Source organism: Danio rerio, chromosome 9 (genome assembly GCF_052040795.2).
Source record: "Danio rerio strain M-AB ecotype USA chromosome 9, GRCz13ab, whole genome shotgun sequence".
NCBI classification, from domain to species: Eukaryota; Metazoa; Chordata; class Actinopteri; order Cypriniformes; family Danionidae; genus Danio; species Danio rerio.
Window position 1 is genome coordinate 21,180,393 of NC_141029.1, and position 27,966 is coordinate 21,208,358.

Below are 27,966 nucleotides of genomic sequence, written 5' to 3' on the forward strand. Positions count from 1 at the left end.
TTTTATGAGATTCCATCAGCCTTGATGCCTGGTCAATAATTGATTAAATAACACATCATGCATTACAAAATTGACTGGCTGGTGTCATTCTGATAAAACTGATATGTGTTTCTAGCTTCTCAGCTGAAGACATCCATCATCCAGACAGAGACTCAAAAGTAGAGCCAACATAATGAAAAACACACAAACTAATCCAGGTCTCAAAATCTCCCATGGCCTATAGATTTTCTACAGATCATCTAAAGGTGCACTAAGCAACATTTGAACAATGTTTTCGACCACTGTGTCAGACCAAGAAGGAAAACTAGCCCAGGCCCATTGGAAATATGTGCCTCAGCTCAACGAAATGTAAAATACGCTGCTTTGGATACATTTTATTGCACGTTTCATATGACAAAAATCCACTAGAGGGCGTTATCAAATACGTTATTTAGGGTATGTTGTTGTACATTACAGATACACATCCTTGTTGGACACATCCATGAGAAGCTGGAGCTTGTTGTACAAATCCTAAACCCTTCCCTAAACCCAATCAATCAAGTTTTCAAAAGCAAACAAAAAAAGTACACCGCAACATAAATTTACCTTGATTCTACATTGATTTCGATCTCTTTTGTGGAACCGTGCTTTACTGAACTTTAATCTGAGCACTCTAATTTAAAAGTACAACACCGTATGAAGTGAGCTACTGAACCAACTCACCATGGCAGAAAAGTTGTCCATATATAATAAATAATAAACATCATATATAATATGATAAATAGGTAAGGCAAACTTAATCGATTACAAATTAGACACTGTTAGGTTGTTCTGTGGTATTTATTTGGTGTTCTCCAAAGAGCCGCTCAAAAATAATCGTTTATTTGTCGATAATATGCCTCAGTATATGTCATTAGTGTAAAAAGGAACCAAAGTTGTTTGTATCATATTGCTCTGTGGTATTCATTTTACCAACTAACTTCAGTCAAATATATGCTTAAAAGTGCATTGTGTATGATCAATTACTTCACCTAGTATCTGAAAAAGGCATTGCAGTACAAATTCAAAATAAAAGGTTTTTTTTTTCACCTTGTTCCTCATCTGACTTAACACCCAAGCAGGTTGCCAGATTGACAAAACCAATAGGAGCGAGTAAGCTGTTTAGCTAATGTAAACGTTTGTAATATTTGTAAAACACCTCATGTGATTTTTTATAACTGTGAATCTGCCTCCAATTTCAGAGGCTGCTAATGTCCTCTGAAGGTCACATTTATAACCACATTTTGTACCTTCATGACTGAAATTAAATGCATTGTGTTTTCCACTAAGGCAACCTGGCTTGCTGAAAGATAACTGAGTAAATTGGGCAGAGTTACACAAATCAAAACAAAAGCATGGAAAGCACATTTCAAGAATTTAGCATTGTTTATCAGATAAATTTGTTCACTTGCTTAAATGTCCTCAAATATATTAGTATTTTTATGCTTAAGAAGAGTCAAAAACCAACATGTAGCACATTTAAATATGTAGGATAAAGCACATATTTCCAATGAGTCTTTACAGCCCAAAACACATCAGCATTGATGTCCTGTTGGGTTATGGGTGTTTGTTTTGGTGCTTTCAAATATTAATGACATTACGCTAAATTTGCTTAGAGAACCTTCAAAAAGAAACTTCATTAAAGCATTGTCCTTCGGCTTCTGTCCCTTATTCAACAGGGGTTGAACTGTCAACTTTTACAGCATATGTTTTACGCATCAAATGCAAGTCCAGCTGTAACCCAGACCTGGGAAACAGGAATATACCCAAAATAAAACTAAAAACAGCCTTAGTATTTACTCATCCACGTATTGTTTTAAACATTTATGGATTTCTTTCCTATGCTGAACATTTAAGCAGTCATTTTGAAGAAGGCTGGTAATCAAACAGCTAAAATCAATTCCTGACTTCCATAGTAAGAAAAAAAAAATACTATGGAAGTTAATGGCTACAGTATCTGTTTGTTTACAAACATTCCTCAAAATATAATATTTAAGTAGATTTAAAAAAAAGGTTATGCAGGTTTCAAGGGGTAAACGATCCCTTTAAGAAAAAAAAAACATCAAATCAAAAGAACAAAAATAAATTTCATCTCATAAGCTAACGTATGGCTTTTTAAAGACTTGAAATGTGGCTTACAAGTCATTTTGAACACTTTCCAGGATGTTTTTTTTCCCTTTATGTTAAAGTACATATAGGTTACATGTATAAGTTAATTGACATCATTTGAGTTTCATTGAAGAAAAGAAAATAACCAATGCACCTTTGGAGGGAATAAAAAAAAACATTTTTTCTGGGTGATTTTAGAGTAAATCTGTGAGTAGAAAAGCATTGTAGATGTATATTTTGGCGTTTCACAGATATTTGAGCTTTATCACTTAAAAAACATTCCTGCAATCCATGCAAATTTATAATGTTTTACAAAAAATATATGTTGGTAAATATTGCTGTTTACTATATACTGTTAACATTAGTTTGTACTTGTATAGCACTGTCATTTTAATATAATTTGACTTAGCAATATGCACCCACAGCTCAATCTGTGCTAATTTTGACTTCGCTATTCCCTTTCCATACATCTAAATTAACAAGACATTAAATTTCCCAACCATCATTACCTGTTAGATCATTTAAATAAACTATATTTATTCAAAAGGACATCTTGGTAGGACAGTATTTAAAACGTAATTGCATAACAACCAGTGCAACTGCTGCGATACAATTTTAAAAGTTATAGAAATTAACCTTTGTCAGAAATATCAGGCTACAGTATCACATTGCCCTTTTGGGAGGTGGATGAAAGGTAAAGGGATCTGAATGCATAGTTTCAGGGCACACTTTTGTTTTGAGATCGCTGCGTGTGTTCAATAGAAACACACAGTGGCCGCGATGAGTCACAGCGATCCTGAGAATGTGCTTTAGATCAGTCTGTGCTGTTTATAGACCAGTCATAGGGCAGAAAGCTCACTTTGACCTTTCCTGTTGACAGCAGAGCCTGTAGTTTCCTCTTCTTCTGCGATGCTCTCATGTGGTCAAACACCCAGTTCAGCACCTGACAAAGAAAGTAATACTACATTTACATCTACATTTACCCACTAACAAGGATGTGAAGGTACAGATTTTATTAATTCTTGCTTTCACTGTGAATCAAACACACAATCCTGATTCTATAGTGCTTTACTCTACTAATTGATCTACAGGAAGGCTTTGAGCTACAGGAAGTCTTTAGTAATTAATTAAGCACCTTTAAACACATAAAAGAACCCCTGCTCCCCTACCAATTGCTGCTAGATATCTCCAGTGTTTAAGACATTTGAAAAAAAAAAAACGCTTTAAATTACTCTGTATCAGGTTGTGTAGGATTCAGAACACTGAAGAAGATGTTATCTAAAATTTTAGCGATTGGCAATTCATAAAGTGCACATTGAGAATAAAAACAAATTACAGACAAAAACATTATAATTAGTACCATATAATTAGTATAATTAGTACCCTATATATACTCTTTTTCTGCTTCTTAAAGTGCTATGTACTAGCCATAATTGCCAAAAAATCAGTTTCACTTAATAACCTTACTTTTTTTTTATACTAAACAAGTAGCCTGCATCTTTTATTTAATTGGTTCAATTGTTCAAGTTCCTCTCCATATGCACCAGACACCTTCTATAAGTGCCACATACACTGCCACTTTATAAGGTACACCTTACTAGTACCAGGTTGGACCCACTTTTGCATTCAGAACTGCCTTCAACGAGGTACTGCAAATATTCCTCAGAGATTTTTCTCCATATTGGCATGATAGCATTACCCAGTTGCTGCAGATTTGTTGGCTGCACAACCATGATGCAAATCTCCTGTTTCACCACATCCCAAAGGTGCTTTATTAGATTGAGTTCTGGTGACTGTGGAGTACAGCGAGTAAAGTGAACTCATTGCCATGTTCAAGAAACCATTCATTCATTCATTTATTTTCTTGTCGGCTTAGTCCCTTAATTAATCCAGGGTCGCCACAGCGAAATGAACCGCCAACTTATCCAGCACAATTTTTACACAGCGTAAAAAGGAAGATGCTCTTCCAGCCGCAACCCATCTCTGGGAAACATCCACACACACATTCACACACACACTCATACACTATAGACAATTTAGCCAACATAATTCACCTGTACCACATGTCTTTGGACTGTGGTGGAAACAGGAGCACATGGAGGAAACCCACGCGAACGCAGGGAGAACATGCAAACTCCACACAGAAACGCCAACTGAGCCGAGGATCAAATCAGCGACCCAGCGACCTTCTTGCTGTGAGACAACAGCACGACCTACTGCGCCACTGCGTCGCCCGTTTAAGAAACCAGTCTGAGATAATTTGCGCTTTATGACATGGCGCGTTATCTTGCGGGAAGTAGCCTTTAGAAGATGGGCACACTGTGGTCATAAAGAAATGGACATGGTTAGCAACAATACTCAGGTAGGCTATGGAGTTGACACGATGCTCAATTGGTACTAATGAGCCCAAAGTGTGCCAAGAAAATATCCTCCACACCATTACACCACCACCACTAACCTGAACCATTGATATCAGGCAGGATTGATCCATATTTTTATGTTGTTAATGCCAAATTTTGACTTCACCATCCAAATGTTGCAGCACAAATCGAGACTCATCAGACCAGGCAGCATTTTTCCAATCTTCTGTTGTCCACTTTTAGTGAGCCTGTGTGAATTGTAGCCTCAGTTTCCTGTTCTTAGCTTAAAGTAGGGACAAGCGGTGTGGTCTTCTGCTGCTGAAGCCCATCCGCCTTATGGTTGGATGTGTTATGCATTCAGAGAATCTCTTCTGCATACCTTGGTTGTATTAAGTGGTTATTTGAGTTACTGTTGCCTTTCTATCAGCTCAAACGGTCTGGCCATTCTCCTCTAATCTCCAGCATCAACAAGGCATTTGTGCCCACAGTACTGCCGCTCACTGGATATTTTCTCTTTTGGGACCATTCTCTGTAAACCCTAGAGATGGTTGTGCGTGAAAATCCCAGTACATCAGCAGTTTCTGATACTTTCTGATAGAGTTCTGATACTAGATCAGCTCGTTTGACACCAACAACTATGCCATGTTCAAAGTCACTTAAAAACCCTTTCTTCCCCGTTCTGATGCTCAGTTTGAACTGCAGCAGATCATCTTGACCATGTCTACATGCCTTAATGCATTGAGCTGCTGCCATGTGATTGGCTATATAGAAATTTGTGTTAACAAGCAGTTTGACAGGTGCACCTAGTAAAGTAACCGGTGAGTGTACATGTCATGCAATTCTGAGTGTGCGCCACAAATGTGAGTTGGCTTTACAAACTCCTGTAGGACACACTCACTCCTTTCAGTATGCTTACAGCAAAGATCCACAAACTAGAGCCTGTGGGCAAAAGTTGGCCCATGCTAAACTTTGATTTTGATCGCCATCCCATCTAAGAAAAGAGGGAGAATGATGGTGATGGTTTCAAGATTGTCAATTCAAATGAAATGTAACCTTTTGTTTGTTCATTGCTAAAAGCTAACTGAAATTAAATGTTGTAAATCAGTGGTTCTCAAACTGTGGTACGTGTACCATTAGTGGTACGTGGAGGAATTAAATATGTCATGTACGTGCTACATATATTTCAAAACCTATTAAAAATTATGTATATAATATGACATATAGTCTATATTTCTGAGGTAATCAGCCACGTTTTTTAACTGTGCAGAGTTGTAGCTGCTTTAATGAGCCTACTACGCTACTGTATTTTAGTACTGCTCATTTTGGTGGTACTTGGAGAGACTGGATTTTTTTTCTCAGGTGGTACTTGATGAAAATAGTTTGAGAACCACTGGTGTAAATGAATAAGATTTTGTTTTAATGTACATACTGTCACCTGTCAGAGCAGAGACTTTAGTGAGTCAATCAAGTCAAAGGGAGATTCTGCTTGACTAGAGTATCACCATTGAAATCCACTGTATTATAAATGTGATTGTCTGTGATTTAACTGCAATAAGTTATCATTTAAAAAGTTACAATGCATTACTTCACATGATTTTAAAAAATGTTTTCTATTTATTTTGAAATATTATGAAAAATTTGGAAATTACCCTTGACAGCTTTAATGTAATATAGTTTGGTATATTTACTTCCAGCCCACGGCTGTCAATGATATTTGGTTTTTGGCCCTTCATACTAAGAAGTTTGGGCACCTGGCTTGGAGGGAAGATTAAAAAATGTATTTAAAAGGTTTATTAAAATGAATAAAACTTTTTTTTTCTTAACTAATAAATCAAATTAACTAATATTTAGACTTTTATAGCATTTATATACTGCTCCTCTATACTCTGCTTCTTGTATCCTCACTTGTAAGTTGCAAATGGATATATGAATACATGTAAATGCAATTACTGATATGTATGGTTACTGTGAATGTTGATTAGCCTGCCTGGACATTTCCGGTGAACTGTTATGTCATTATAAACTCGCTTTAAGATCTTACTTGTTCAACATCTGTGATCTCCACTGCCTGATTAGGACAACATTTAAAGTGGGTCACACAACATACAAGAAGCCCTGCACCAGGTCTATTTAGGTCTATTTAACTGGCTATATTCTGATCATAAATTAAGTATTACACCCCTCTAACTGAATCCACTATTTTAGGAGTATGGCAGGACACTGTGCTCTGCTAATGAACATCACTTCGTGACTCTGTTTCAAAGGGGCACAAAATCATTTTCAAGGACTTTGGTGGACATCTCTATGCAGAGCAGTTGAATCTCTGGCCATTTTTAATAAACAGCTAAAGAGGCATCCGTTTCATCAACACTTAATTGTCCAACAACAAGCCTACTTATTCTTGATCTATCTGCTTTTGCTGTTTGTTTCTTTGTTTTAAAAGGAAAAGCTAATGCACAGTGCTAAACTAACTGAATCTTGTTACTACATCTACATATTGCTGCTTTTCTGGTAATTTGAAGTGCTTCAATTATCCTCATTTGTAAGTCCCTTTGGATAAAAGCATCCGCTAAATGAATAAATGCAAATGTAATGTAAATGTACTGAGCATGCCCGACCCTGCTTAGCATAAATGGGCAACCACACTTGGGCTACAGAGCCATATGGCAGCTGTGGCAATGGTGTGGTAGGAACATTGTAATGGTTAACTTCAACTTCAAATTCATTCTGTATCGCTCTTTTATTTGTACCAGATACCCCCAAGACTTTAAGGCTGATTTATACTTCTGCGTCAAGCCATGCATATGGGCTGGTATAGCCTTCCCGCAGTCGTATAACACGCACCTCTCAATAAAAGTAACTAAACGTCGCAATGACGTGTAGCGCAAGCTCTGTGATTGGTCGGCTTGGTGGCTGTGATGAGTGTGGGCAGTGCTGGAATGTTAAATCCCATAAAGGAGCTCCAGATGGAAGCTTTTGTTTTGTGTTCACCTACAATGATTAAAGTTGTTGCACGTCTGCCTGTTTTCGCCTCTGAATGAGCAAGTTTGAGCTACTTGTACATTAAGATAGTGTTAAAAAAACAGAACACCCGTGAAGAAACTGGACACAGAGGAATATAACAACCTGCTAGCAATTCGGAAGTGCAGAGCAACACAAACAGCACAGAGAAGTAAAAATGCACGACTAAGCGCAAGGCAGGCACTGTGGATCACATCGATCACTCGATGCAGAAGAATAAACCGGCCTTTAGTTGGAACTTTATTAGAAACTCATGTCATTATGAAAAAAAAAACATACGCATGAGTAGGGTATTATGGCTGAGGGAGCTCAAATGCACAATTTAACAACAAATGTGCATGCAAATTCTCACAACACATGTAAATAGAGAAATGCCTTGCAAATAGCATAGACCACAAAAGAAATATGTTGGGGACCCAAAAAGTAAAGAATCTGGCTGCTTCCTGTGTAGAGTCAGCTGCATTGTCAGAGATCAACAAAAAAACTCACGCCCTATTAACACGGGGCTTCAGCGTCAACGCTTGACTGAAGTGTGTGTGTCTGTGTGTGTGTCTGAAGTTGGGGCTGAAGCGATCATCATAGCAGCGTCAGCCAATGAAATTCAGTTAGCAATAGGCCACTGTGTAGCTGGTGTATTTGCAAACAGCGCTCTGATCGGCTGACGCTTCCGTCGGCGATTGAAAAATTGAGCTAGTCCCAACTTCTGCAGCGAGCAATGCCCCTCGAGCAACGCCGACGGATCCACAATGCAGTTCGGCAACGCCTGACGTCACCCATTCAAAGTGAATGGGAATCGTTGATGCTGACGTCCTGTGTGAATGGGGCGTCACCTCTCATATCTAAAATACTGCAGATTTATGTTTTTCGTAATGACATTATAGTAAAAATTGAGAGTGCAGATTGTGTATGGTATGTCCAGTTTAGCTCAGTTACTATTAGCCATATCACATAAAATATAACTACACATTATGCGACATGTAGCACAAGAGCTGCAATTGGACGGTTTGGTAGCTGTGACAAGTGTGGGCAGGGCCGAGAACTGTGGTAACGTAGCTTATCCAATGGCGCAAGTGTTTAAAAAATGTCGAGGCCTGCAGAGGAGCTCCATATGGATACTTTTGTTTTGTGTTTACTTTATGATTTAAGTTGCTCCACATTCGCCAGTTCTAACCCTAATCCTAACCTTTTCCTTTTTCTTCATTGAACAAGTAAAGGTTTGAGCTATTTATACAGTAATACAGTAACTCAAATTTCCAGCAAAGAAACTTCACACAACAAGTAAGTAATGTGAATTTATATAGCTCATTTTTCATATATGGCTATACACCCAAAGCGCTTCACAATCATGAGGGGCATCTCTCCAAATCACCACCAGTGTGCAGCATACACTTGGATGATGCAATGGCAGCCAAAGGACAACAGCGCCAGTGCGCTCACCACATACCAGCAATTGGTGGAGTGGAGAGATAGTTATACACCCAATTTAGTGGACGGGATGATTGGGAGGCCATGTAATGTAATGGCTGATGTAGGTAAACTGGCCAGAACACCAGGGTTACACCCCACTCTTTACGAGAAGTGCCATGGGATTTTTAATGACCACATTGAGTCAGCACCTCAGTTTAACTCTCATCTGAAAGACAGTGCACACTGACAGTATACTGTCCCCTTTACTATACAGGGGCACATTTTGAGTGCTCCCTGATGGCCTCACTAACACCACTTCCAACAGCAACCTATTTTCCTTTGTGGTCTTCCACCCAGGTACTGACCAGGTTCAGCCCTACTTAGCTTCAGTGAGTTGCCAGTCTTGGGCTGCAGGGTGATATGACTGTAGCAATAACAAAGAGAAACACAGAAACCCAACTGCCTGCTAGCATTTCAGAAGTGTTAATGTCAGTGCAACACAAACAGAACACAAAAGTATAAATGCATGGCTACATCTCTGCGAACTTCCATTGTGATCTGTGATATTCGCAGTGTGTTTTCATGTGTTGTGAGTATTTGCGGGCGTTCTTTGTGTGTGTTGTCATATTATTTAAATTTGTTTTTTCAGTATTTTTCTACATGCTTGTGCTTGTTCTCTTGGCTACTGTAAATTGGGTTTAAATGTAACAACAACATTATCTTCCATGAGCACTTGCTTTGACAGTGATGATATACATTTACGATACCTTATCATCAGTGCCTCCAAAGTCGCCCTTGTACCACTTAAAGATCTGGCTGAGCTTCACTTCTCGTCCTGTGCTGTCAATCACACAGCTGTCATCATTCTCCAGAAAAGCTTCAGCTGCAGTGCGCAACTGACCATCAATGTCCTGATGGCAGACACACATCAAAGTTTGACTATATTGACACAATATGCTTTACATGGGCATACAGCATTTCTTTTTTGACTGTCTTGTAAATGATAAAGGTTTGGTTTACCTGCGGAGTGTATGTTTTAATCGGTGGGCAGCCCTTGGCACCACAATTCAGTGCAAAATGAATAAGGGGCTCGACGTCAGGAAGCGCCACCTAGTGGATGAAGGTAAACTTGTTTTAAACTTTTTTTTTTATTTCTGACGAACAGGCAAAGATGCAGACTCACAAAAACACACACCATGGTCTGACTCGCCGGGACAAGCATTTGCATTATTGCATCCCTCCAAATGAGTTTTTTTCAAGATAGCCTGACAAGAATGCAAGTTTGTTCTCTGATTTCTAATTGAGAAACAGCCATATAGTTTGTTGCAATGATAGCAACAGCGATTTCCCTAAATGTAATGTGCATTTATATGGTGCATTTATTATGCTTTACTATACACCTAAAGCAAAGTACAACTGCAGATTTAATGCCTCATGATTTATTTTGAAATCTTTAAAGTGACAGATTAACCAAAAATGAAAACGACCTTATCATTTACTCTCACTCATGTGTTGGTTTTTTTCACTTTTTAAAACATAAAAGATGATATTCTGAATAATGTTGGTGCATGACATCCATCAACTTCCATAATAGGACAAAAAGATTATCAACATTTTTCAATATATCATTTTTGTGTTCAACAGAGGAAAGAAACTCAAATAGGGAGTAAACGAATGTCAGAATCTACATTTTTTGAGTGAATTTTCATGTTAATTCTACTTTAACTACAGCGCAAGTGGCAAGTACTCATTGCACTTTTTCCCACATTTTTTGTTACAGTCTTATTCCAAAATGGATTAAATTCATTAATGTCCTCAAAATTCTACACACAATCCTGCATAATGACAATGTGAAAAAAAAAAAAAAGATTTTTTAAAATAGTTGAATATTAATAAAAAATTTTTTTTTTAAAAATCACATGTACAGAAGTATTCATAGGCTTTGCCGTGAAGCGCTAAATTGAGCTCAGGTAGAATCTGTTTCCATTGATTATTCTTGAAATGTTTCAGCAGCTTAATTGGACTTCACCTGTGGTAAATTCAGTTGATTGGACATAATTTGAAAAGGCATACACCTGTCTATACAAGGTCCCAGGGTTGACAGTGCATGTCAAAGCACAAACCAAGCATGAAGACAAAGGAATTATCTGTAGACCTCCGAGACAGGATTGTCTTGAGGTACAAGGCTGGGGAAGGTTACAGAAAAATTTCTGCTGCCATGAAAGTCCCAATGAGCACAGTGGCTTCCATCATCCGTAAGTGGAAGATGTTTGGAACCACCAGGAATTTTCCAAGAGCTGGCTGGCCATCTAAGCTGAGTGATCAAGGGAGAAGGGCCTTAGTCAGGGAGGTGATTACCTGATGGTCACTCTGTCTGAGCTTCACAGTTCTTCTGTGGAGAGAGGAGAACCTTACAGATAGACAACCATGTGTGCAGCAATTCACCAATCAGGCCTGTCTGGCAGAGTGGCCTGACGGAAGCCACTCCCGACCTGGAATTTGCCAAAGAGCATCTGAAGGACTTTCAGACAATAAGAAACAAAATTCTCTGGTCTGATGAGACTACAGTTAAACTCTTTGTAGTAAATGCCAGGCGTTACGTTTTGAGAAAACCAGGCACCACTCATCAGTGAAGCATGGTAGTGGCAACATCATGCTGTGGGGATGTTTGCTAGCAGCAGGAACTGGAAGACGAGTCAGGATAGAGGGAAAGATGAATGCAGCAATATACAGAGCGATCCTAAATGAAAACCTGCTTCAGAGTGCTCTTGACCACAGACTAAGGGCGTACTCAGATTATGTACAGTTGCCTTGAACTGGGCCAAAGCACGCTTGTCCCCCCTCCCGTCTCACCCGACGGCCCGCACTCATAATACATTAGGGCCTGGGCAAGCTTACGTCGTCGATGATGCTCTATTCAGAAGAGCTATCGCTCAGCACAGAATTGATTTCTTTAGTTATGTCGTCTGACTTGCGGTGAAACGCAGTCAAATATTTCGCTGAACAGATCATCCCCTTTTGACGCTCATAAACAATCATAAAAAAAGTCCTCGTGCTGCAGAAATTAGGAGGTTTGCTGAAGGTGCGCAGCTTTCGTGCAGTGGTGGGTTTGCAGCTTTAATAATCTACGACAGTTTGCATTCATTGAACAGTAAGAATGACTAATAAATCCATATGAAACAGTCACGTCTCGCTTTCAGTTTCGGGCTTACACTCACACACAAGTGTACCGCGCCAAAGCCCAAGTGAACCGCGCTCAGGCACACCTCTTCCAACCGGGCCAGGACCGGAAAAATGGACCGTGCCTGAGCCTGATTCAGCGCACTTACACTTCTCAAACGATCCGGGAAATGGGCCTGGACACGGTTCGGATAGCATTGTGTGAGTAGGCCCTAAGGCAACAGTTCATCTTCCAGCAGGACAATGACCCAAAGCACACCACCAAAATATCAATAGAGTGGCTTCGCAACAACTCGGTGAATGTCCTTGAGTGGGCCAGCCAGAACCCAGAACTAAATCATATTGAACATCTCTGGAGAGACCTGAAAATGGCTGTAACACTGTCGCTTACCATCCAACCTGATAGAGTTTGAGAGGTACTGCAAAAAGGAATGGGCAAAATTTCCCAAAGACAGGTGTGCCAAGCTTGTGGCATCTTATTCAAAAAGACTTGATGCTGTAATTGCTGCCAAAGGTGCATCAACAAAGTTTTAAACAAAGGTTGTGAATATTTATGTCCATGTGATTTTTCAGGTTTTTTATTTTTAATAAATTTGCTACAATTTCAAAAACGCTTTTTTTCACATTGTCATTATAGGGTAATGTGTTTAGAATTTTGAGGAAATAAATGAATTTATTCCATTTTGCAATTAGGCTGTAACATAAAATAATGTGGAAAAAGTTTCCGGATGTACTGTATATTGCTGGCCTTAAACCTGAAGTGCAACCACTGTTAAAAATGCTGAGTTCCACAAAATTCCTTCATGTTGTCCCATCACAAACTGATTTAGTTAACAAATTTAAGTGGATTGAACATAAAACAATTAAGTTGTCCCACAAAAACTTAAGGATTTTGTTGTTTCAATTTATTTTAAAGACATAGTTTGAACAAGTAATTTTTTGAGTAAACCAAACCATAAATTATCTAGTATACCTGCAGTCGTGGGTCATCCCTGGAGAAGGGTTTCAGGAATTGTCCCACACCTTTTCGATTTCCTCGAAGCACTCCATTCTCAATATCCTGCAGTGTGAACACCTCACCGCCAATGAAGTAGCTCACGTAGTTAAAAAACTGGAAAACAAGAGACCAAATGTACGAGCACTGAAACCATTTATTTCTTTCACTTTCTGTCCTAAAAATCCACCTCTCTTACCCGATACCTTTGCCATATGTTTTTGGGAAAGCCCAGACGCAGGTTCCCGTGGATGACAAGTGCGTTGTAGATGTTGATAAAGAAGGCCAGTTTTTCTTCTCGACTCATAGAGAGCAGCTCCACATGCTGAAGTCTGACAGCCAGATCACAGTAGCGCTCGAAGTACAGGCTCCGGGACATTGCCTTGTAATCAACTGTCTGGTCAAAAAAACAAGTCACAAAACACACACACACACACACATCTTTCTTGTCTGAAGCATTGGCAGAACGTTCCTTAAGTAACACTCCACTTTGTTTGGAAATTTTCTCATTTTACAAGTCACCTAGGGTTAAATTGATGAGTTTTTCAATTTTTCAGGCAATCTCTGGATCTGCTGGGAGCACTGTTAGCTTAGCATAAATCATTGAATCAAATTAGACCATTAGCATCTTGCTCAAAAATTTTTAAAATAATTTATATAATTACTATTTTATTATTATTGGTCTTAGTACACAATGAGTGAGATGTAACAAGTGAGATGCTAATGGTCTAATCTGGTTTAAGTATTTATGTTAAGCTAAGCTATAGTGCTCCCGCCAGACATGTAGAGCGGCTAAATGGATTAAAAAATGATAAAACTCAACTCTAGGGGAGTTGTAAATGGAGCTGTTTTTCAAAAAACCCAGATTGTTACTTTTTAGATCCTTCACAAACATCAAACGTCTGAATGCATGTAAACTTCTGTCTGTGGCAAATCCTTTCACAATGGTCTTATATATGTATTTGATATGCAGTATGTGATGAGAGATTGACGCAGTGAGTTACCTTGCCATTTTCAGAGAGGTGATCGGAGTAAAGTTTCAGGATCAGATTCCTCAGCGTCTCCGAGAGCTCACACCCTGCTGACAAACAATGAGAATGAAAAAGGACTTAAACAAAATACAAAAGGCTTTAAGCTACGGTAGATGTGTACGTTTTGTTGATAATGAAAATGATAGTAAAGTAAACAAAAGAGGCAGCAGCAGAACGGTATTACAGTTGTACATTGGTTTATGTTTAAGGATGTGGTGGAATTAAAATTCGATATTCCCATTCGATATTCTCGCTTAAATCGATTCTGAGCCTAATTTTTTTTCCACTTATTTCGTAAACAAAGCAAGTCGTTCATATAATTTATATACCATACATCTACTAAAAAAATGAAATGATCACTTTACAAGCTGTAAAGTACTAAAATTAATTTAAAAAGCTGAATAAATATACATTTACACAAGAGTATAAATAAAATCAATGATGAGTTAAAAATCTGTGCATGCAGATTTCATGTGGACCTACTTATGAGCAGTTGAGTGTACAGTTAAAAGCTAGCCCAGAGCACCCTCTTCTCTTAAAAAGTCAGTTAAGGATTGATTAGATAGAGAATAGCGATGCATTTTGAGAATCTAAGAACAGATACATTTTCTTCAAATTATTTTTGGCCTAAGTTCTAGTTTATGGCAGTCAGCATGTGATTAAATTATTATGTTCATGCAAGAAAGACAAAATTAATCAATTAAAGTATATAGGTGACTTTTCCAAGAAGCCCATTTACTGTAGATGAAAATGTGGAAATCCAAAAAAATAACTACATAAAAGAAACTTTGAGAATCCAATAAATGATATAATCAACATACAAGCAAAAAATTTCACTTGCGCTATATATAGTTAGGTTCATAAATATGTGACAGTGACACATTCTAACATTTTTGGTTCTATACACCAACACAATGGATTTAAAATGCAACCGTGTTAATTTGAGATAATTTACATTCAAATCAGGTGAACGGTGTAGGAATTACAACAGTTTACATGTGCCTCCCACTTATTTAGGGTCCAAAAGTAATTGGACTATTGGCTCCTAAGCTATTTCATAGCCAGGTGTGTGTTATTTCCTTATTCCCCAGAGTTAATTTCAAGTGTGCTATTCGCATCTGTTACTGTCAACTCTCAAGATAAGATCCAAAGAGCTGTCACCATCAGTCAAACAAGCCATCATTAGGCTAAAAAACAAAACAAACCCATCAGAGAGAAAAAAAAGAACATTAGGCCTGGCCAAAACAACTGTTTGGAACATTCTTAAAAAGAAAGAATGCACCAGTGGGCTCAGCAAAACCAAAAGACCCGAAAGACCATAGAAACAACTGTGGTGAATGACCGAAGACTTCTTTCCCTTGTGAAGAAAACACCCTTTACCACAGTTGGCCAGTTCAAGAACACTCTCTAGTAGGTAGGAGTCTGTGTGTCAAAGTCAACAATCAAAAGAAGACTTCACCAGAGGGAATACAAAGGGTTCACCACAAGATGTAAACCATAGGTGAGCCTCAAAAACAGGAAGGCCAGATTAGAGCAAGATGAAGATGAGATCAAGATCAGCTTGTACCAGAGAGATGGGAAGAGAAGAGTATGGAGAAGGAAAGGAACTGCTCATGATCCGAAGCAGTGAAGCATGGTGGTAGTAGTGTCATGGCGTGGGCTTGTTTGGCTGTCAATGGAACTGGTTCTCCTGTATTTATTGATGCTGACAAAAGCAGCAGGATAAATTCTGAAGCACTATTTTCTGCTCATATTAAGCCAAATCCAGTGCAGATGCAGAATGACCCAAAGCATCCTGCAAAAGCAGTTTTTGTAGGGAAAGTGGAATGTTATGCAATGTCCAAGTCAATCACCTGATCTGAATCTGATTAAGCATGTATTTTACTTGCTGAAGACAAAACTGAAGAGAAAATTCCCCAAGAGCAAGCAGGAACTGAAGACAGTTGCAGTACAGGCCTGACAGAGCACCACCAGGGATAAAACCCCATGTCTGGTGATGTCTATGTACTCCAGACGTCAGGCTGTAAATGACTGCAAAGGATTTGCAACCAAGTTTTAAAAAGTGAAAGTTTGATTTATGATTATTATTCTGTCCAACTACTTTTGGACCCTTAACAAGTGGGAGGCACATATGCAAAATGTTGTAATTCCTACAGAATTAACCAGATTTGGATGTAAATAACCCTGAATTAAAGCTGACAGTCTGCAGTTCAATCTTGTTGGTTTAATTTCAAATCTATTGATTTGGTGTATAGAGCTAAAAATTTTAGAATTGTGTCAATGTCGAAATATTTATGGACCTAAATGATATATTTGCAATACTATGTTATTAGGTTAACACTAAGGTTACACAAATGATGTCTTTAAAAGAATAAAAAGAGGCAATGAAACATATCATGCTATTTTATGATTTAAACATATAATATTTAATTTTAAAAATGTATGAGAAAGTGTGATACATTATTTGTTATGGTAAGCAAGAAAAGAGACTGCAGCAACAACATTATCTGAAGTTTAGCACTCTTTTCTATGGTAATCTGCTGCTTATATAATCTTTAATCCATATTCAAATACTTAATTCTGCAGGTAAAGTCTAACACCTTAAAAACCTAGCAAAAATTTTGTTATTTTATAGTGTAACCCCCATGCTTGCTGCTTTAAAGATGCATACTAAAACATCCAGACAAGCATACAATATTTAAAAGTAGTAGAGGCAGAAAGATAGGGTTTCCAAAGAGAAAGGTGACTCTATAGCAGCTGACATACTGTAAGCTGCAATGCTAAGACATATAGAGAACAATATGATGTATGGTGGCATCTTTACTTCTGCCTTTATGTGGATTTTATTAATAGTAGACCCTTTCAGGATCTATTAAATAAGAGAGTAATTCAAATACCAGTTTTAAAGTGAAGATTTTGAATTAGCAATGCGTTTTGTTGTTCAGATGTTAAGCTACAAATGTAAATGTGTGGTGGAAGAAAGTAGCTCTTTTTCTCAAATGCGTTTTGAGACTCTCTGTGTTTATTTGAATAGTTATATTCACGATTATGCCATCGAGCTGTTGTATACACATAATATCACATAAAAAGCAGTGCGAGAGAGTTTGCAGGAAATGTGTCTTGTACTTGAGCTGCAAAAACTTTTAGACAATAGACAACAAGTAACATAAGTAACATTAATAACAAAAACAGCAGTGACCTTTAAAAAGTGCAATAAAAGGAGGTTGGCAATTTAAAATAACAACAGATAGAGGTACAAATGATTTCTTATAGCAGTTACTTCTGCACAAACTCTATAATCGCTCCCCTGATGATAATAATTCTCACATTGGAAATAAAACAGGAGGATCATTTACAATGAATGTAAGGATGACATATATGTATCTAACTAATATAATGTTTACAAAGCAGTTATATAAAATAAAAGAACAATTAAAATCACTGTTTTTTTAACCGTCTATTGTGTGCTGTTTGGTTATGCTTTTTTTACAGATTCTACAGAAAGTAAAAACTACTTGCTCTTGGCAAAACTAGGGCCAGACAAAATCTGCAGACCTGACCATGTCAAACTTGACATGAAAAAAATAAAATAAAAATTGGCGAAACCCTTCTAAGGTTGTTTTCATAGGCTTGAACTTGACACACTCAAAATGTCAACATTTTCACATCTGTCATATCCGTAGCAAAACTTTTTCCTTATAAAAATAAAATAAGTAAATAAAGTGCAATTTAATAAGTGCAATTTAATTCACAGACTTTCTGCAAGTTATGCTGTAAATTTTTTTTTTACTTTTTTGCCCACAACCGTAACACGTTTATTTCCCTCATTTCAAATATAAAACACATTTACAGATGTATATTTTCTGACTTAACTCTGTGGTTATTTGTTTTAGAAAATGTAAGAAGTTTCAATGTACTGTTAATGTTTACATTTACCGGCCACTTTACTAGATACAACTGCTCGTTAATGCAAATTTCTAATCAGCCAATCACATCTGCTGCAGTTCAAAGTGAGCATGTGGCATGGCTGTTGGTGCCATCTTCTGATGGCTACTTCCGGCAGGATAACGCACCATGTCATAAACCATGAATCATCTCAGACTGGTTTCTGGAACATGACAATGAGTTCACTGTACTCAAATGGCCTCCATAGTTACCAGATCTCAATCCAATAGAGCACCTTTGGGATATGGTGGAATGGGAGACTCATAGATGTGCAGCCGACAAATCTGCAGCAACTGCGTGATGCTATAATGTCAATACAGACAAAAATCTCTGAGGAATATTTCCAGTACCTTGTTGAATCTCTGCCATAAAGGATTAAGGCAGTTCTGAAAGCAAAAGAGGGTCCAACCTGGTACTAGTAAGGTGTACCTAATGAAGTAGCTGGTGAATGTACATTCTTTGTGAATTAAAATATTAAAATTTTATTGAAAAGTCACATCCATAACGCTGGAATTGCTCTGGTATGATAGAATTGTTAATATGCAGTTATGTGAAGAAGTGTACACACTGCCATCTGAACACTGGTAATCAACAAACAAGCAGACCGACATGACAGAAAAAGCAGGTCTCGGTCCACTTGCAAATATCAAAACTAAAATAAATAAATAAATAATTGGTACTTCCACAATACAATATGAAATGCATTACATCGTTGTGTGATTTGATCAGAAAAAGACTGTCCCGAGGGCAGTAATGCTGTAAATAATGTTCCATTTCTTGCACAGACTGATTGTGTCGCTTCAGAAGATCTCTAGAGATGGCAACTATTACCTTACATTTTATGAATCATCACCACGGATCCCAGGAGCTTTCCTGCACAGAGAATTACTCCATCAAATTTTGTACCACCTGCACCTTTTGACAAAAAACAGCCAGGAAGTCACTGTGACCGACAAACCCCAAAGTGATGCTCAAGCACTGCTCATGTATTTAATTTCATCTAATGTTGGCATTTTATACAGCGTAAGTTATAATATTTTAAAAAAAAATTGCTGCTTGTTCAAAACTACTTATTTAAAATGAGATAATATAACACAATCCGTAAGGATTTGATTTGTGTTGGGACAGCATGAATGAATTGTGGTACCCGGCATTTTTTACAGTGCATTTGACTTGATTTAATAGATTATAAGAATAATGCTAAAGGTGTTTGTTTTAAGCAGTGGGGGAAAGAGTACTGAAAAATGATACTCCAGTAAAAGTACCATTACTTGCCCAAAAATGTAGTGCAAGTAGAGTGAAAGTATCTATTGTAAACATTACTCAAAGTGTGAGTAAAAAGTAGCCCTTTTAAAAGTAGGCTTCTCAAGAGTACTGAACAGCGAGTACTACGCTGGTAAAGGTTTCTGCGTCTACTTGTAATTTGTGCATGTGTGTGTGTGTGTAAACGTAACATTCTGCAGTGCATTTAGTTATTGTTTACAGCCATTTTGGTCATCACACATCAAAATCTTCTCATTAATGACATTCAGTCTAAACAGTCTCTGGCTCATTGCGTGTAAAGTATCTTCTTGGACAGTTTGATGCAATTTACTTTCAATGTGCGATTTGATTGGAAAGGAATCGCAGGACTGATTTTTCTAATCCTTATAGACAGGAAATAATAAAGTAGTGACTGCAGTTTGATAAAAAGTAGTGGAGTAAAAGTACCAACACTGCATTAAAAAAGTACACATTGTTAAAAATACTTAAAGTACAATTCCTGAGAAAAACTACTCAATTACAGTAATTTGAGTATTTGCAATTTGTTACTTAACACCACAAGTACCAAAAATTATATAATTGCGATACCACCTCCACCTTGATTTGAGACAGGAAAAGCCTGGGTCCTGATTTTATCTAAAACAGTGGTTCTCAAACTGTGGTACGTGTACCACAAGTCGTACACGGACTCACTTCTAGTGGTGCGCGGGAGGAATCAATAAGCAATGAAAGAAAAAATTTAGAAAATTTTAATTATTTGTTGCGTATGATAACACCAATGTGATCAGCATTGGCGGTTCTCTATGTTTACTTTTGTGCATCGCGTCATCAGCTGCTAAAATCGATCCAATTGGCGCAGAACTAGAGAAAGACGTACGTGGGGCTTGAAGAGCAGATTTGTGCTAAAGTAGTGGTCCCAAACCCTCAGGCCACAGAGCGGCATTGGTCTGTAGATCAATTGGTACCGGGCCAAACAAAAAATCATTAATTATTTCCATTTCATTTGTTATCGGAGTCTGAACGATCATTTATTTTGAAAAATGTTTTATTTAAAAAAAATGACTGTATTCTCTTGTTACATCTCGGTCACTTGAGCTCCAAAATTTAACCCACAGACCAAATGAGTAAGAACTGCCAACGAAAGGATCCGCAACCCACTTGTCAACAAAACAGGTGAATCCAGCATGTGCAAGAAGATTAACTGCTGTGGATCGCAAATGAAGGAAGCTGCTTACATATTGTCTCATTTCCACGCGCAAGCTCGTTAGACACAAAATGCAAGCATATTCCATGCATTGCTATAGCTGAAGACATCTTCAGAATGCCGCAATGCGAGTCACATGACAAGAACTGACTGATCTGCTTCATAATTTGTATGGAATATAATTTTGTTAGACTAATTATCTCAGAAAAAAATCAGAACAGCCAAACACTGCAGTGCTTTTTAAGTTTCTCCATAAGTAAAACTTGTATCAGAGTGCAGCAAAGTTTTATCGTCTTGACATCCTCTAAGAAAAACGGGTTCCCTAGCAATCTACATACAAATTAATATTTAAATTTCAAAAAGTTTTACAAATATTTCATATGCACATGCAACATATTTTTCAAAATTTATCAGAAATTGTATAAATAAGCCTCGTTTTCGAACTGTGCAGTGCTGTAGCTGCTTAATTTGGCCAACTACACTACTTTATTTCAATACTGGTCATTATGGTGGTACATGGAGAGACATTTTTTTTTCTGAGGTGGTACTTGGTGAAAAAAGTTTAAGAACTACTGATCTAAACACCTTCTTTCAATGTGGTTCTGAAGAAAAGAGACTGATGTGTTGGATTGTCTAAGCCTAAAAGAATAAACAGCAACTTTTAATTTTGGCTGATACATCCTTTTAATACTCAAGATGAATTTAAATGTCATAATAAACAGTCATAAAAGTATCAAACAAGTCATATACGACTACATAAATTCATGATACCCTGTGAAAATCTATACCTTTACTCACATTACACCCGGCTTTCAAAAGACCTTCAGGATAAATTTGTAGAAAGGCACAGGTTAGGGGACAGCTACAAAAACCTTTTAAAGGCTGTAAAAGTAATTGGGTTTCAGAGTTTATGACAAATAAAGTAATTTCTTTACCAGCATTAGTCCTGGCGGTGAAATACCAAAGATTGAATTCTGAAGATTTGAACACTTTAAATGAGCTAAAATACAGAAAATAAGTTATTTGCTTCATTAAAAAGAAAATTCTATCATCCTTTACTCACTCTTTACATGTCACAAACCTGTTTGAGTGTATTTCTTCTGTTGAACTCAAATGAAGATATTTTGTAATATGTTGAAAACTGTTTTTGTTCCTATGGAAGTCAATTGTAAATAAAAATAAAAAAAACACTTCTTTTTGTGTTCAACAGAAAACACATAACTAATAAGGGTTTATAACCAGAATTAAGCTTGAGTAAAAGTGAGTTGATTCAAATGACCAGCAGAAAATATAAGAAAGTACTAAAGGAAAACAAATGAGGCCACATTTCTGAAAATCCCAACTATAGACCCTTTTCACAAGACAGTATCCTCGAATGTTTTAAATATCTAGATTTTAAATATATTTACATTTTTGGAGCTATAATTTATATTATAAAATAATAATAATAATAATAATAATAATTATTATTATTATTATTATTATTATTATTATTATTATTATTATTATTATTATTATTACCACTTATGAAAGGCTAGTGAAGCACCTGTATGGACGGGACAGTAAACTTAATATTGTTTTCTCCCTTCTGGTTGCCATCATCAGTCTCACACAAAAAAAAACACAAAAAAAAACTATTTACAATTTTCACAACAATTTCCAGTACAATAGTTAACCATTGGCTACTTACTGTATAGTAGAAGTGTAGTGTAGCACCACCGGATGTTTGTTCACTGTTTACACACTTGAATGGGTTAAATGCAGAGCCCAAATTTTGAGTATGGGTCATCGTTACACCTTTCACTTACACTTCAGTGTAATATAATTCATACATTAATTTATAATTAATTTTGGTGTATTGATTACCATACGTAAAACCACTACAAACTTTACTAAAAATAACATGGTTAAACTATGGTTAGTGTAGCATTATTCATGCTAATTTAAGGTGTTTTTATTTTGCTGTTGTAGTTATTTTTGTAATTCAACCAATATTTATTTGATAAGGGTTCTAATGTGGCATCCATGGATAGGATATTTATATAAGCGTGCTTCAGCCCGGGCGGTTGCAGAAGCAAAAACTCGGCCCTGGGAAGAGTTCGGGGAGACCATGGAGAAAAACAATCGGTCGGCCCCAAAGAGATTCTGGCAAACTCTCCGGCGCCTCAGGAGGGGAAAGCAGCTCCACATTGACGCTGTTTAAAGCAGAAGTGGGGAGCTGTTGACCTCGACTGGGGATGTGGTCGGGCAGTGGAAGGAATACTTTGAGGATCTCCTTAACCCCACTGACATGTCTTTCATTGAGGAAGCAGAGACTGGTGATGCAGGGGTGGACTCACCCATCACCCAAGCTGAGGTCACTCAGCAGCGGGGGCAAATGAGATTCACCCAGTCTTAGGTCTCTGGATGGTGTTGGGCTGTCGTGGTTGACACGTCTTTACAACATAGAATGGAAATCGGGGACAGTACCTCTGGACTGGGCCACTGGGGTGGTGGTTCCCATTTGTAAGAAGGGGGACCAGAGGGTGTGCTTCTACTATAGAGGGATCACACTCCTAAGCCTCCTGGGAAAAGTCTATGCCAGGGTACTGGAGAGGAGGATCCGACCGATGGTTGAACATAGGATCCAGGAGGAACAATGCAGTTTTCATGCGGGCCGTGGTACACTGGACCAGCTCTATTCCCTCACCAGGGTGCTCGAGGGTTCATGGGAGTACGCCCAACCAGTCCACATGTGTTTTGTGGACTTGAAGAAGGCATTCAATCGTGTGCCTTGTGGCATTCTGTGGAGGGTGCTCGGGGAGTATGGGGTCAGAGGCGATCTGTTGAGGGCCGTCTCGTCCCTGTATGAACAGAGTAGGAGTCTGGTTCGCATCCGGCAATAAGTCAGATTTGTTTCCAGTGCATGTTGGACTCCGGCAGGGCTGCCCTTTGTGATTAATTCTATTCATAATTTTTACGGACAGAATTTCAAGGCGCAGCCTTGGGCTGGAGGGGGTCCGGTTCGGGGACCACAAGATTTCATCTCTGTTATTCGCAGACGATGTTGTTCTTTTAGCTTCATCGAACATAGACCTTCAGCATGCAACTGGGGCGGTTTGCTGCCGAGTGTGACGCGCCTGGGATTAGAATCAGCACCTACAAGTCTGAGGCCATGGTACTCCGGTGGTTTGCCATCTCCAGGTTGGAGAAAAGTCCTTACCCCAGGTGGATTAGTTTAAGTATCTCTGGGTTTTGTTCACAAGTGAGGGAAGGATGGAACATGAGATTGACAGGCGGATTGGTGCAGCGGCAGCAGTAATGAGGTCGATGTACCGATCCGTTGTGGTGAAAAAGGACCTGAGCTGAAAGGCAAAGCTCTCGATTTACCGGTCAATCTACGTTCCTACTCTCACCTATGGTCATGAGCTTTGGGTCATGACCAAAAGGACAAGATCTCGGATTCAAGTGGCCGAAATGAGTTTCCTTCGAAGGCAGGGGACACTCTTATGGATAGGGTGAGAAGCTCTGACACCCGGGAGGAGCTCGGAGTAGAGCCGCTGCTCCTCCACATCGAGAGAAGTCAGCTGAGGTGGCTCGGGGATCTCTTTAGGATGCCTCCTGGATGCCTACCTAGGGAGGTGTTCCAGGCATATCCCACCGGAAGGAGGCCTCGGGGAAGACCCAGGACACGCTGGAGGGACTAAGTCTATCAGCTGGCCTGAGAATGCCTCGTGATCCCCCGGAGAAAAAAAACGAATAAATGAATGAATGAATGAATATATATATATATATATATATATATATATATATATATATTGTGGATCAGCCCACAATTCAGGAAACATTTGAAAAAAAAAAAATTGCTTATGCACCAACATCCAAGCATACTATAGACCTGAACAGTGCAGTTGCTTACTGTATGTATAAAAAAGAAGATAATGAAGATAGCAGAAGTCAATGATTCATTTTAATTATTTAGCCTGATATGTTTACTGCTCTAAAATATTTGTAATGTTTCTAAAAATAAAATATATTGAGTTCAATGGGAGAAAACGTAGATGTTTTTACATAGACATTTTAAAAGAATATATATTAGAGCAGTAATCACAATACCGTGACACTGTGAAACTGTGATATTTTAATTCAAGGTTATTATAACGTCAGAATATCATACCGGCCCATGCCTATTTGTGGTACTCTCTAATCTACTGCACCTTCAAGTTTACCCAACTATGATGAATCTTTTGCATTGCTGAGAAACCCAGAGATGTGAAAAGCTTCCATTAAACCCACTGACCTCCATCAGTCTCAGATCTGCAGTTTTCAACAGGCACAGGCAGAGCATCCAGAGGCACTGCTTCATCCCTCACAGACAGGAGGAGATGTTCAAGCCGCTTAGGGTCCTGCAAACACAAGTAAACCACTTATTTTCATGTTGATCAGTCTCATTTCCCAGAAACAATACATCAAGCCAGAGTGAAGAGTCAGTCAGTCAGAAGGGAGATTGTATATCAGCTCACCAGGTTCTGGAGGTCTTCATTGTTTCCAACATAAAGGTTATTGAAGAATATTTGGGGTACAGAAGAGTGGCCGGTGAGCTCCTTCACTCGTGCTCTGATTTCTCTGTGTTTGTTCACATCCACGTCGCACACGGGAACGCCTAACGCACCCAGAGTGGTTTTGGCCCGTGTGCAGTGTGGACAGCCTGGCACAGAGTACACCGTCACCCGGCCCTTCATGAGCGTCCCGTCCTCCACCATCACAGCCCCTGAAAAACCACAGAACACATTAAAAAAAATAATTCATCATATTCTGACATTCATATTTTGCATTATGTTTTAGAGCATTAGGTAAAATATTGTATTATTTAGATGCTTTTAAGATGATTTTATAGCATAAATGTAAAATCTTCTTCTTGATATTAACTCTTAAATACAGAAATTTGCCATTGTAGAATGACATTAAATTGATATCACATTTATATATGATTAAAAAGTCCTTTTAATATTTATTTTATTTGATTATTTTAAATGTATGACTTTTCTTTAATTTTTAAGTCATTTTATTTTATTTTAATTTATAAATGTATTATTTACATAAGCAGCATTAAAATATATTAGCACACACAGTATTGATAGAAAATTCCTCCTTTTTCTGTGCTATTTTAGTATTATTGTGATATTATTCAATTTTTAGGTTTTTAAATATATGTACATTTTTAGAGCCATTACTTCATTTATTATTTATGATTTCATCTTTGCATCAAATTAAATCAAACTTTATGATTTTTTTTATTGAACTTTTAAAGTCATTTTTCTAAATGTATTATTTACATATAAGCAGCATTTAGGGATCACAAATATTTGAGCACACAGTATTGCTAAAAAAATTCCTACATTTTCAGTGTAATGTTGGTTTTATTACATAGTATTTTCGATTTCTTAATAAATCAGTTTTAATTGTAGTTGTTAAATGTTTTACATTTCAATGATACATTTTTTTATTTCAGAATTTTTTATAAATTAAATAAAAATGTATCCTAAGTTACTTTAGTTTAATCAGTTTTAGTTATTTGACAAGGCATTGTTTTTCATTTAAGTGTTTTCTCTCTTTAATTTTGGCTCTATTTGTGAACAAACAAACAAATAATACATTTTATTTAATAGTAACATCCACGCTAAAGCAACTGCTGTATGATAAAGTCATACAAAATATTTATAATAATAAAAATTTAATAACATTTTACAAAAAAAAAGTGTGCGTTTCATGCGGCACGGTGGCTCAGTGGTTATCTCAGTGTTTTTTCTGTGTTATTTTATTGGTTAGCAAGAAGGTTGCTGGTTCGAGTCACAGCTGGACCAGTAGATATTTCTGTCTGGAGTTTGCATGTTCTCCCCGTGTTCAGATGGGTTTCTTCTGGGTGCTCCAGTTTCCCCGGAGTCCAATGTCATGCCCTATAGGTGAATTGAATAAACTAAATTGGCCGTTTGAATGTGAATGAGTTTGTATCAGGTTTTCCAGTACAAGATTGCAGCAAGAATTCAATTCAATTCATCCTTATTTTTATAGCGCTCATACAGTGTAGATTGTGTCAAAGCAGCTGCACATAGAAGAATTTAGTAAATCGAAACAGTGTCAGTACAGTTTTCATTGTTGAAGTTCAGTTTAGTTCAGTTCAGTGTGGTTTAATATTCACTGCTGAGAGTTCAAACACTGGAGAGCAAATCTATCGAAAAAAACCAGTGGCGAAGGGCATCAGCTGTGCAAAACATATGCTGGAATAGTTGGCAGGACTTCATTCCTCTGTAGCAACCTGAAAAGACTGAGCAGAAGGAAACTGATTGAATGATGAATGAGGTTATGCTCCTTGTTTGAAGGAAGTGGCAACACTACATTTTTTCACAAATTTCCCTACAAAAGAGAACCATAATTATAGTAGAAGTGTAGTTACCAAGAAAATTGCTGTAGGAATTATTATATTAGCATATTTTTGACATTGAAAATGATTTGTAAAACCCAAGTTTGACAACTAAAACCATAGTTAACTATGGTTAGAGTGGCAAATCTATGGATATTTTAGGTGTTTATGTTTTTGTGAGCACAACCATGATTGATTTTCATAACGATTAACCTTTATAAATACATGTATTTTTATTATAAAGTATAAAATAGTGGCTAATACCAACTATCAGTTTTAACTAGGGTCAGAGCATTTTGATAGAAACTAGAGAACCGTAGGCTATATTCAAGCATCCCTAATTTAACAGTAGTTTAATGCAGGAAGTGAAACCGTCCCATAAAATAATGTTAAATAATTCCAGAGGGAAACTAACAAACATAACCATGCAGCATATAATACACCAGAACAGAATAATCGAATAATAATGTGTACCTGCTCTCTCCAGTTGCTTTAATGAGCGTCAGTGCGGCGTTTGTCCACCGTCACATACACTCGACTCTGTGTTTACGCCACAAACCGATCTGCTGAGTGTGCTAATTTTCACTCGTAGTCAGCAGTCGTTAAAACGTTGTGTAAAGTCTCGACGCACTATAATTCTGTTTATAATGACCCACAATTATATTCATCTGCTGCTGCTGCATGACTGAAAAATCAGCGAATAGAGAAGCAGCCGACAGGACAGCAGAGGGAGCATCATTACTGCAATGTGAAGCCAGAACACAGTCGAACAAGAGTCCAACCAGTCTAACAAACCAGTCTGACAATAATAATAATAATAATAATAATAATAATAATAATAATAATAATAATAATAATAATAATAATAATAATAATAATTATTATTATTATTATTATTATTATTATTATTATTATTAAAGTTTTTAAAGAACATAATTTATTTGATTAACATAAAATAAAATTTTTACTAATATTGTGAAAATAATTCAGTATATTTATGCATTCATTTTCTTTTTGGCTTAGTCCCTTTATTA

General features: G+C 37.5%; 1 protein-coding gene across 7 annotated transcripts; it reads right to left on the reverse strand.

Annotated features, from left to right (window-relative positions):
* Positions 1-359: 359 nt before the first annotated feature.
* On the reverse strand, positions 360-27,677 carry zgc:152951. 7 transcript variants are annotated; one of them, XM_087266978.1, is made up of 9 exons: positions 27,407-27,677; positions 25,035-25,282; positions 24,812-24,917; positions 14,094-14,167; positions 13,289-13,482; positions 13,069-13,206; positions 9,936-10,025; positions 9,683-9,826; positions 360-3,070 (listed from the first exon to the last, which is right to left on the reverse strand). In XM_087266978.1, exons 5-9 carry the CDS (start codon positions 13,466-13,468, stop codon positions 2,942-2,944), a joined length of 681 nt encoding a protein of 226 aa, XP_087123104.1. In that variant the 5' UTR covers positions 13,469-13,482; positions 14,094-14,167; positions 24,812-24,917; positions 25,035-25,282; positions 27,407-27,677; the 3' UTR covers positions 360-2,941.
* Positions 27,678-27,966: the final 289 nt, after the last annotated feature.

What these genes read in the sequence shown, in the direction of transcription:
- zgc:152951 (XM_087266977.1), bottom strand. Translation starts at nt 25,274, where the DNA reads ATGGTGGAGGACGGGACGCTCATGAAGGGCCGGGTGACGGTGTACTCT. An exon ending in GGGATGACCCACGACTGCAG is followed by an intron (nt 10,026 to 13,068) that starts GTATACTAGATA and finishes TTCATCCACTAG; the next exon opens with GTGGCGCTTCCTGACGTCGA. An exon ending in TTGGAGGCACTGATGATAAG is followed by an intron (nt 3,071 to 9,682) that starts GTATCGTAAATG and finishes TTTCTTTGTCAG; the next exon opens with GTGCTGAACTGGGTGTTTGA.